This window comes from Mauremys mutica, chromosome 4 (genome assembly GCF_020497125.1).
Source record: "Mauremys mutica isolate MM-2020 ecotype Southern chromosome 4, ASM2049712v1, whole genome shotgun sequence".
Lineage (NCBI taxonomy): Eukaryota > Metazoa > Chordata > Testudines > Geoemydidae > Mauremys > Mauremys mutica.
The window spans coordinates 69979940-69992660 of NC_059075.1; the positions used below are offsets into that span (position 1 = coordinate 69979940).

Genomic DNA, 12721 nt, shown 5'->3' on the forward strand with positions numbered 1-12721 from the left:
GACAGAGACCAACACCTAGAAAATCTCCACCAAGCATTCTCAAGACTACAGTACCCACACGAGGAAATAAGGAAACAGATCAACAGAGCCAGACGTGTACCCAGAAGCCTCCTACTGGAAGACAAACCCAAGAAAGAAACCAACAGGACTCCACTGGCCATCACATACAGTCCCCAGCTAAAACCCCTACAACGCATCATCAGGGATCTACAACCCATCCTGGACAATGATCCCACACTTTCACAGGCCTTGGGTGGCAGACCAGTTCTCGCCCACAGACAACCTGCCAACCTGAAGCATATTCTCACCAGCAACTGCACACCACACCATAGTAACTCTAGCTCAGGAACTAATCCATGCAACAAACCTCGATGCCAACTCTGCCCACATATCTACACCAGCAACACCATCACAGGACCAAACCAGATCAGCCACAACATCACCGGTTCATTCACCTGCACTTCCACCAATGTAATATATGCCATCATATGCCAGCAATGCCCCTCTGCTATGTACATCGGCCAAACTGGACAGTCTCTAAGGAAAAGGATAAATGGACACAAATCAGACATTAGGAATGGCAATATACAAAAACCTGTAGGAGAACACTTCAACCTCCCTGGCCACACAATAGCAGATCTTAAGGTGGCCATCCTACAGCAAAAAAACTTTAGGACCAGACTTCAAAGAGAAACTGCTGAGCTCCAGTTCATCTGCAAATTTGACACCATCAGTTCAGGACTAAACAAAGACTGTGAATGGCTTGCCAATTACAGAACCAGTTTCTCCTCCCTTGGTTTTCACACCTCAACTGCTAGAACAGGGCCTCATCCACCCTGATTGATCTAACCTCGTTATCTCTAGCTTGCTTCTTGCTTGCTTATATATACCTGCCCCAGGAAATTTCCACCACTTGCATCTGAAGAAGTGGGTATTCACCCACGAAAGCTCATGCTGCAAAATGTCTGTTAGTCTATAAGGTGCCACAGGATTCTTTGCTGATTCTAAATACATATGTGGAGCTCATTAGTCTATAGTTAGTGCTGTGTTAGTGGCAAAATTTCAGAAAATGTGGGAGAAACTGCAAAAACTGAGAAAATTAATTTTTAAAATATTTTGACTTTTAAAATGTCTGACCACATGCTATACATGCATATATAATATATACATTTTTTCAAAATAAGCTTATGAGAGGTTATAAACTTTTCCTTACCCACCTAACCAACCAAGACTATCAACAACCCTACCCCATAATCCTAACATACCTTTCATAACCCATCCCTTCTGAATCTGCATGTATATTAATCCAGCATAGTTGTTACTATAATTGCTGAAGCATGGTTCTTGACTGAGAGGGTCACATGATCTTTTGCTAAACGAGCAGAATCAGTTAAGAGTTACTGAGGTTGTGGTACATAGGACAAAAATACACTTTTAATGGATATAATAAGATAGACTGGAGTTTGTAGCTCATAAAGAAATCTTTTGTCCCATACCCTTGAGGAAATAGTTTTCTATGTTAATATGTTGATGGGAGTTGTGATTTATGTGTATAATTATGTGGATTGTGAGCTGCCTTCTGCTAAGGCTTCTCTATTTTACACTATAATCCCTGTATGTGTGTGTTTAAGATTCTCCATAATCTAACGTGAACTTCAAAAACAGGAATATGAAATTATACATATGTTAAACACTTGCAGATTAAAATAAACAGATTCTAACAAATCAATTGCATGTTACAGATTAGAATTTATAGTTAACCCCATTACCTGGGTGAGTCAAGAGCTCTGATATCAGCTCCAGCGAAATTTGCATGCATGTTGTATGATTAGAAATCCAGGTTCCAAAGGAAAAAATAATGAAAATTGTAGAGATACCAAGAAACATGAGTATTCCCTAAGGAACGGGCAAGAACCGTATACTCTATTATATTTGGTAGCTATCCGTTTCTTGAAAATTTAGCAGGATTTAAAAGATGACAAAACATTTATATGGATAACAAGAATAACCTTAATTTTTACGGTAATGAATAAAAAAAACCCAAGAGCTTTCTATGGGAAATAAAATATCAAGTTTTTAATCCAACCTCTAAATATTGGAGATTAAGAAAGTTTTCCGGTGTGCAAATTATTCCCAAACTGTCTATTGCTGGGTTTTCCTGAACCTTCCTCTGAAGCAGCTTGTACTGGCTACTGCTGGAAGTACAATACTGGAATAATTGGACAAGTGGTCTGATCTGGCACAGCAATTCTATCTAGAAGGTGCTCAGTGATTTAGCCTGTCTTGAAAATACAGTTGAGTTTCCGGTAAGAAATGACAATTAAACATGGGCTAAATTAAGTTTACAAAATGGTGGTCCTTGTATAGTGGGGACTTATTCCAACCAACTTCATATGGAAAAACCTCAATCTCACCATGTGCTTCGCGTTTCCCTCTAGCTTCCTTGTATAACCCCATATCTCATGAAGACTGTCCAATGGTGTGGATTCTGTTTCAGAGTTGGCACACTGTGCTCCTTCCCTTTGCCATATATTGCTTTAACTACTTCAATTTCATTGGGAGTCTCTCTATAGTATAATGAATATTGTTTAGGCCTTTTATTGGCCTCCTGTGCTTTTTTTGTGTGTGGCCACTCCTGCTTCAAAATCTTTTCAAAAGGCACAAACTGTGGGTATTGGGCCCACAGTTTTCCTCTCCTGGGTTGTGCATTCCTCCTCTGTCCTGGGTATTCCTATTTAATACCCTTCCAGGCTGTATTTTAATGAGACCATCCTGTAAGTGACAATTTATTTTGGAAAGCAAATGCAAGAAACAAAATCAAGCAAAGCTGAAGGTTTCACTGAATCTTGTTTTGAAAGCAATGAACTGCTTAGTGAAGTCCACCACATGCTTCCACCAAAATTCTATTATAGTCAAAGCGTGCAGTTCATAAAACTGTCAAAAATGTTAAACTGAGACAGCTCCATGGGTGGCTACAGGTTAATCTAAATTGCTGACAGAAAAGAAATGAGATAGCAAGAAAAATGTATAGTCAGACATCTGCAATCATTTTAGCAAGCAGAATAATCTCTAAGGATCATGATCAATTAGATGAGAAGGAATGCTGTTTGTCATTTGCTACAAGTCTTTTAACATGTTAGTATAACGTACATCAAAAAGAGAACTTTGTAATATGAACAACACTAGCTGAACACAAATGGAGAACTCTCCAGCAGAAAGTAATCATGATCATTACTGGTCTTGCAACTAGTTCATTTCCTTAGCTTCCAATTTACTGTCTTTAAGGTCTGATATAAAACACATATAAACGGAGTTCACCTGAATAAATTAAACCAGCATGGAATAATCTGCAAGAATTGAATAATAATCCCAAAAGGTTGGCATTAAAACTTTCTTTCTAGTCAATTTAGAGTTGTTTTCAAATATCAGGCAGCAAGTATCCAAGTTAAAGCAAAACAAGTTGGCTTCATCAGTATTATATTGAGGCAAAGAGCTGCCCCAGCCCAGGTTATAAATATGCACACATCCTTTTAGTGAAAGTACTCTATTAGTTTAATCCTGTTATTCAGTGGCAGAGTTATCTGCAGTATTCAGCGAACAGAGAATTTCAAAGGATTAACATTCTCATACTCATGATCAATATTGCAATAGATAACAGAAGACAAGTGCTTTCATATATGTAATATGCTTCACTATTGGCAAATAGGAGCTGCAGCAATGGTTCAATACAGGAGCCACAAAATTATACAAGACCTTTCGTAACCTATTGCTGGCCCCACACTGTAATTTGTGTAACAATACACATAGGAATGTACTACACTATTTTTCATTCATTTGTCATTTTCAACAGCATAATCTTGCATGCGATCCTACCTTCACCAGCGGAAGGGAACTATCAATCAGATTATACATCCGAACACTGGGAGATGGCAAGGCACTGCACTTACTTTTGGTGTTGGGCAGGATGCAGTGGAGAGACGAGAGGTGGCCTGGGCACGAGGAGATTCTGAAGGAGTAGTGCTGAGAGAGGCTGTGTCTCGTGGGAGCACCTGAACACCACGAGAAATGATGGAGTCTGGAATCTGAACAGGACAAGAGATGCAGTTAACAGTCCAAAATATATTGTACTTAAAAATTATTCAAAATCTTGCATCTGAATCCAAAACTACTTAAAATACCCCATGTCTCTCTGCTCAGCCTTCTTCAGAATTCTGTTCTGGTGGCAAGAATTGCACCTTTGTAGTTCCAAAACAATCTATCAGCAAATATAAGGTCAGACTCTAACCAGAGATGCTTGGACATACCACAATTTGTCTTGAAAAATTCAGGACTGCATTCTGATACACCACAATATAAACAAACAAACAATTCAATGGGGGAGGGGACTAAAAGGGTCAGGGGACTGGCAGCAAGACATGCAACTTTTTGCCTCTAGAACTAAGGTTCAAATCCAACACAAGCCAATAATGACCCAAAGATTACCACCACACAACGGTTCTTTCATGGCCTGTCTAAAGGAGTTAAGACTCCCAATCCAGTTCCTAGTGGACTGTTGTCCCAATCACAAAACCAGTACCACATGAAGCATTAATTGATCCTCCTATTGACAATCTAAGAACAGAGGTCAAGAACTGAATACATATTCCTTTTTATTTCATGTAGTGAAGTTATTGTTTCTTCTAAAAAAAAATTAAGTGAATTTGGTGTTGATGAAGGGTGCTGAGTTTATAGCTCTGGAACTTAAAGTATTATATTTATCCAGAGAGAAAACAGAGCAAGGGCAGCAGCACAACAAACTTTATCTTTACCAACCCATTGCTGTGCCTTGGTCTTTTGTTTTCCATATGTCATTTGTTTTCAAATACTCTGGCCTGCCATTTATGAACTGCAATTTAAGGGCCAGATCCTTAGCTGGTGTAAATCAGTGTAGCTCCTTTGAAAGAAATGGAACTATGATGATTTATACCAGTTTATGAGCAAACCTAACTATTTAATTACGCATGCTGGGTTATGAAAGTAAATCTAGCCTTTAGTTTTCTCTTTCTAGCTCTTTTGTTCAGTTTTCTATCCAATCCCAAGGACAAGTGGAAACACAGTGAATTTAAGAAACAGATTTTCTTGCTTCTAAAATAGTAAGTTTCAGAAAGCTTCTACCTTCCTATCACTGTAATACTTAGATCCAATCAACCAGAGATACAAAATTGTCTATTATAATTGGACTGCCTGTTCAAATTATTCATTCATTTTTTCATGTTTTTATAGTCTTGTAAGACATATAAAACATGACTTTTGAGTTCCAAAAGTCAGAGAAGTGAGTTCTAAGAGCTGTGAGGGCTGGTTCTACAATATATTCTGTAATATATTTTCCCTATACCGTATAATGTTTTCCCTACAGCCGTCTTCAAAGTCGCACTCCATTATTTTAATCTCCTCCTTTTTCTGAGACAACTTGGCTATTTGGCCAAATTGCCCTTATTTAGTGGTATTTACTCCCCAATCACAACCGACAGTATGGTGTAGAGTTGATCCTGGAACACCAGCAACAATACATTAGAGCTTTAGAATAATATTTTTTAAATTTCGCTCCTCAATGAGAGTTTCACAGTCTAATGGATCAATACAGTATCCTATTTTCAATTTCCAAAAGAATAATCATCAGTTTCCACTAGCCAGAGTACAAGACCTAAGACTAGCCAAAGGCCAACATGAAAGATGTTTCGGTGGTGGGCACAAGTGAGAACAAGGGGCAAAGCCTTGGTGAGAAGCCAGATCTCTACCTTCAGGTGCTGTGAAAGAGGTGGGCTTGTCAGGGTGCTGCAATCTGGATCCTATTCAGGCATCTTTTTAATGAGCTTCTGGCTACTAGGGGCTGCAGGGCAACCAATGAATACCCCCTTCACAAGAGTTTTTGACATAAAGGACATCTGAATTTGGAGGAGAAGTGGAAGCAGAGCAGAGAAAGAAGCAGGTAGACTGGGGACAAGAAGCGGCCTGGCCAGGGTATTCTTACTGTCCTGGTGACTTTGCATCTGAAATGGAATATAGGGGCCACTGAAATGGGGGTGCAATTTGAGTAGCCTTGATGCCTGTCCTAACCTGAACAATGGACTTTAATAGGAAAGGCATAAGCTGCCTCCTCTTAGTCCCTGTCCTGGTACATACCCCACAGCAGGAATGAATTTAGCCCTAGGTGTCTGATAACTATGAAGCTTCCCTTTCCACTCCCACCCTCCACTGCTGGAAAGTAGAACGATCTCTCTTTTCCTCACCGTGTTCTTGACAGTCTTCTTGACTATCACAATGGTAGGGAGTTCTTCATGAATGTGTTCCTCCTCTCCTTTCCTGCCTTCTGCAAAGGAATAGTTTTCTCCTACTCTGCCCTTCCACCAGCCACCTTGCGGTTGCAAGGATGAGTTGTTTATGGATATCTCCTCCTCTCCTAGTCTCCTGGATGTTAGGTATATGGGTTTGTATGTTTGAAGTGATGGCCCCCCAGCTGGCCAGGTTCCTTCTTCGTATCCTCTAATGATTAGCTTGAGTGCCTGTCTTTTCTGTTGCTCACAACTTTCCCAGTCAGCAGGGTGATATGGAGATAATTCTGGCCCGTTTCACTGCTAAACACAGGATTATGAATTGGTGACACTGACTGCAGCTGAGTTAATTTCATTCTGCTGGCATTTGTGAATGCTATGAGCAGCTAAAGATGCATTGGAACCCTCTGTCTACAGATTGAGAAAGATATTAATGCATCTGTTCACATTCAGAAGATTATTGTCACAGCCCATATGGCAAGATACCTAACTAAAATACCTAATAAAACAGATTCTCTGGAAATTAATGTCTGAGGACCCACTGGTTGGGGAAAGAAATAAATGAAGTAGTGGGTTTTTCAAACCCTGAGTTAGGATGAGGGCCAGTGGGCCCAGGAACTACCTTTCATTATCCTAAAAACCTTTTCTTAGACCTTCTTATGTCTATAACACATGCTTTTTGGAAATACATTTTATTCTTATTAAAAATCAGATTGTCATAAATGTGCAAATAGTATATACAGCAACCATATGGACATTAAGGTGATAAGTATCAGTCATCATGGATTTGTCAAAAACAAATCATGTCAAATCAACCTGATAGCTTTCTTTGACAGGGTAACAACCCTTTTGGATAGGAGGGAAGCGGTAGATGTGATAGATCTTGACTTTACTAAAAGCTTTTGATACTGTCTCGCATGACCTTCTCATAAACACACTAGGGAAATGCAATCTAGATGAAGCTACTATAAGGTGGGTGCAAAACTGGTTGGAAAACCGTTCCCAAAGAGTTATCAGTGGTTCACAAACATTCTGGAAGGGCATAACGAGTGGGGTCCCACAGGGATCAGTTCTGGGTCCAGTTCTGTTCAATATCTTCATCAATGATTTAGATAATGGCATAGAGTACACTTATAAAGTGTGCGGACGATACCAAGCTGGGAGGGGTTGCAAGTGCTTTGGAGAATAGGATCAAAATTCAAAATGATCTGGACAAACTGGAGATATGGTCGAAGTAAATAGGATGAAATTCAATAAGAACAAATACAAAGTACTCCACTTAGAAAGAAACAATCAGTTGCACACGTACAAAATGGGAAATGACTGCCTAGGAAAGAGAACTGCGGAAAGGGATCTGGGGGTCATAGTGGACCACAAGCTAAGCATGAATCAACAGTGTAACACTGTTGCAAAAAAAGTGAACATAATTCTGGGACGTATTAGCAGGAGTGTTATAAGCAAGACACGAGAAGTAATTCTTCCGCTCTACTCTGCGTTGATTAGGCCTCAAATGGAGTATTGTGTCCAGTTCTGGGTGCCACATTTCAGGAAAGATGTGGACAAATTGTAGAAAGCCCAGAAAAGAGCAAGAAAATGATTAAAGGTCTAGAAAACATGACCTATGATGGAAATTGAAAAAATCAGGTTTGTTTAGTTTAGAAAAGAGAAGACGAGAGGGAATGTGATAACCGTTTTCAAATACATAAAAGGTTGTTACAAGGAGGAGGGAGAAAAATTTTTCTTGTTAACCTCTGAGGATAGGACAAGAAGCAATCGGCTTAAATTGCAGCAAGGGAGGTTTAGGTTGGACATTAGGAATAACTTCCTGTCAAGGTGGTTAAACACTGGAATAAATTGCCTAGGGAGGTTATGGAATCTCCATCATTGGAGGTTTTTAAGAGCAGCTTAGACAAACACCTGTCAGGAATGGTCTACATAATACTTAGTCCTGCCATGAGTGCAGGGGACTGGACTAGATGACCTCTTGAGGTCTCTTCCAGTTCTATGATTCTATGATTATTGAACTGATGGCCCCAAAAGTTAGAGATACACCACCTCTCTGATAGTGATACAATCTTGATAAATCAGACACATGGGATCAAAAAGTAACCAATAATTTGTTGAGGCAATGTATTGACTACAGTGGGAACAAAACACTACACAGTGTAATTACATGGAAGAAGACTGAAATGCTAAGAAAAACATTCTTAGGGATGCTTCAGAGGAATGAAAATAAACAGTTTAATAAAAATGAATGGAAAACAAAAAAGTATTAAATTGATGACTTAGAATCAAATGAAATATTAACACAATCATGCAAACTTTATTCAAATGAATAATCCTTACTCACAAGTGTAGTTTACTAAAGTCACTCCCCATGAGGGCTTTCAGGGTCAGGCCCTAAAATTACAACTATCTTTTCTTTATAATCCCACTTGTGACCCTTCTATCACTAATTTTATCAAAACAAAATCTCTCCACCTGAAATTTCTGATGTGTGAACTCTTGCCAAAGGAGAATTTGGGGGAAAGTTTGAGATTAATTAAGAAACTCATTTGTGAAATATGAGAGTCTGAAAAATAAAGGTAATCCAATTTTACATGTGAAATATAATGGGAAGATGTAAAATAGCAGCTACTAAAGCTATACATTGTAAAAATCAGAAAGTCTGGATAACTTGCATCCAAGAGTTTTAAAAGAGTTGGCTTCAGAGCGCGCTGATTTTCAATAAGTCTTAGAACACTGGGGAAGTCCCAGAATACTGGAAAAAAGCTAATGTTGTGCCAATTTTAAAAAAGGGTAAATGGGATGACCCAGGTAGTTATAGTCCTGTCAGCCTGACATTGATCCCAGACAAGATAATGGAACAACTGGCACAGGATTTGATTAATAAAGAATTAAAGGAGAGTAACATAATTAATGCCAATCAACATGGGTTTATAGAAAACAGATCTTGTCAATCTAATGATATCTTGTTTTCCTGTGATTCCAGATTGGGCTGATATAGGTAGAAGTGTTGATGTAATATACTTGGACTTCTGAAAGACATTTGACTTGGTACCACATGACATTTTGATTAAAAAACTAGAAGGTATGGCTGTTGATTAATCGCAGTTAACTCACACAATTAACTCACAAAAATTAAATACGATTAAAATATTAATCGCGATTAATCACACTGTTAAGCAATAGAATACCAATTGAAATTTATGAAATATTTATGATTTTTTTCTACATTTAAAAATATATTAATTTATATTACAACACAGAATACAAAGTGTACAGTGCTCACTTTATATTATTTTTTATTACAAATATTTGCACTTTAAAAATGATAAATAAAATAAATAGTATTTTTCAATTCACCCCATACAAGTACTGTAGTTCAATCTCTTTATCATAAAAGTGTAACTTACAGATGTAGATTTTTGTTTGTTACATAACTGCACTCAAAAACAAAACAATGTAAAACTAGAGCTTACACGTCCATTCAGTCCTACTTCTTGTTCAGACAATTGCTAAGACAAACAAGTTTGTTTACATTTACAGGAGATACTGCTGACTGCTTCTTATTTACAATGTCACCTGAAAGTGAGAACAGGCGTTCACATGGCACTTTTGGAGCTGGCGTTGCAAGATATTTACGTGCCAGATATGCTAATCTACATAATTCTACATAAGTTCAACTTTCATTATAAAGAGATTGCACTACAGTACTTGTATTAGATGAATTAAAATATACTATTTCTTTTGTTTTTTAACAGTTAAATATTTGTAATAAAAATAAATATAAAGTGAGCATTGTACACTTTTGTATTCTGTGTTGTAACTGAAATCAATATATTTGAAAATGTAGAAAACATTCACAACTACCGTATTTAAATAAATGGTATTCTATTATTAACAATGTGATTAATTGTGCTTAATTTTTTTAATCATGATTAATTTTTTCAATCACTTGACAGCCCTAGTATAAATTGTTTGGTATTCATTTAAATATTGATATATAGGGTATAAGAGTGTGTTTTTAAAGGGTCTTTGTTTTAAATTCTCCAGAGAGGTGTGCAATTATTATTTAATATTATACTGAATATTGATTAAGTGGAATAATGGAATCCAAACAGGGTTGTGACAGTCTTATGAATATTCCCCTCTGGTTCAAAACTCAGTCTCAAAGAAACCTTAAGAGGGAAGGTTAGAGTCTGGGATGAGTCATGATAGGGACTGAAAGGCTGCCATAAGGACTTTAATATAAGGAGATAAGGACTTTCCCTCTCTGCATAAATCTTGTCAGTTTCTACAAAGAAAAAAAAATCAGACACAGAGCCCCCTCTTCTTTTTATATCCATCCCCCCATCACTCTTTCCTCCTTTGCCTCAGTCACAGACATTGGGGCTGCTTCCCAGGTTTTTTCTCTAACCCCTGCACCTGCTTCAGTGACTCCATCCCCTTCCATCTCTTGAGTTCCCTCACCCCACTCTGACTCCTACCTTTACCCTTCTCAACTTTTCATTCTCCTCAGGGTTCTTCCCCTTACAACATAAAACATACCTGGTCTCTTCCATCTTAAAAAAGTCCAGCCTTTACCCCCTATTTCCCATAAATTATTGTTTCATTCCCTTTCACCACTTAGTCTCTAAGCTACTAAGACAATACTCCTTGCATGCTTTTCTATTTCAACTGCCTACATTGGCTCTCCCTTTTCCATAGCACCAAACATGAACTTCTTGTCCTAACTTTTCTAACTCTTGATAATCTAGTTCTGTCTACTTGTTCAACTTTTTATCTTATCACAAGGTAAATTCACGTCTTTTCTCTGCCAGTGATATCAGCCATGATAGCCCATTTCTCTGAAAAGCACTTTCACGCTTTCTCCCATGCTGCCTCTCACAAGTGGGAAAAGCTCCCAGAAAAATCTGAAGAAACATCACCTTATCTTTCTTTATTCCATCCTTAAAACTCACCTGTTCCATGGTGCATACAGTAAACTGCAATCTGAAAATACTTAGAGAGGTGGCAAGTTGTGATTATTGACTTGATTAGTTAAGACTTGTGCACAGAGGAGCAGTGGCACGGGAGCCAGAAAACAGAGCTGAAAACAGAGTTTGATTGGAAGTTTAGGGGAGGGGCTATGCATTGGTCTGCTTTTGGTTTTTGCATTTGTAGGTTTTTTTTGTTTTTTTGACAGGCGCTTAGGAGGGAAGGCCATGACAGCTGCAGAAGTATAAATGGTAGGGTCCTGAAGAAGGGAAGAGACAATGAAGATGACTGGATGTGGCACCTGTGGGATGTACATTATTCTGGAGAGGGTACTGGAAGTGCCACTTGACAGATCTGATGGAAGAGAAGATTTGAGGTATGTAGATGCAGCTAGGAACTAGAACAGTGGTCCCCAACCTTTTCATCTGGCAGGTGCCAGACAAAGGACCGTGGCGGCGGTTGAGCATCCACCAAAATGCCGCCGAATTTCTGCGGCGTTCCAGCGGCGATGCCTCTCGATGACACCACTTGCCGCCAACAAGTGACATCATCGAGAGGTGTCGCCGCCGAAATGCTGCAGAAATTCGGTGGCATTTCGGCGGATGCTCCACCGCCGGCCAGGACGTGGGCGCATTTAGATGTCCCTGCGGGCGCTCGGGGACCCCTGAAATAGAGTTTCAAAGGGGAGTGGAGCAGATGATGGAGGGAAGGAGATAGAAGGCTAAAAGGAAAACTACACCACGTTGGGGAAGATGCTTAAAGAAATGATCTTCAGGTGATCTTCAGCGGGATTCTACCTGTCTGTAGAGGAGAGTGAATGTGAGATAAGATTATGATGATCAACAGATGGCTCAGGCTATGGTGTAAGTGAAGGCTTTGGGATGATCAACTGCTGGGAGGCATTCATGGACAGAGAACTGTTCTTTTGTGATGGACTCCACCTGAGTAGGGAGGGAAATAGACATCTGGGATGGGAGATGGCCCATCTGATTAAAAGAGCTTTAAACATGGAAGTTGGGGGAGATGGCTGGGAGATGCTCATGTAATCTTCCCACCTGATTCTAATACAGAGAAGGAGAAAAATCAAATAGGAGAGGATACAGTAATGGAGAAAGGAACAATAGAAGGTAGTAGAAAGGACAACATGAGGAAAGAAAGTGTGAGTACCACTTATAGTAACTGTCAGTTAGGCAATACTGGCAGTAAAATGTACCTGAAGTAAGGAATCTGGGCAAAGCCAAGCAGAAACAACTAAGATGTCTGTACACCAATGCAGGGAGCCTGAGTACCAAAATGGATGAACTAGAATTACTGGTGCAGGAAGTAAAACTAGGTATTGAAGGGATAATAGAAACATAGTGGAATAGTTGTCATGACAGGAATATAGATATTGAAGGATATGTGCTGTTCAAGAAAGACAGAAATAGAGG

General features: G+C 39.0%; 1 protein-coding gene across 10 annotated transcripts in view; it reads right to left on the reverse strand.

Moving 5' to 3' along the window:
• GPHN (gephyrin) overlaps nucleotides 1–12721 on the reverse strand; it is a 602360-nt gene that overhangs the window by 167606 nt on the left and 422033 nt on the right. For all 10 annotated transcript variants that reach the window (XM_045012253.1, XM_045012256.1, XM_045012255.1 and 7 more), the window contains one exon: nucleotides 3948–4082. In XM_045012253.1, coding sequence (XP_044868188.1) covers nucleotides 3948–4082 — 135 coding nt within the window. The remainder of the gene's footprint in view (nucleotides 1–3947; nucleotides 4083–12721) is intronic.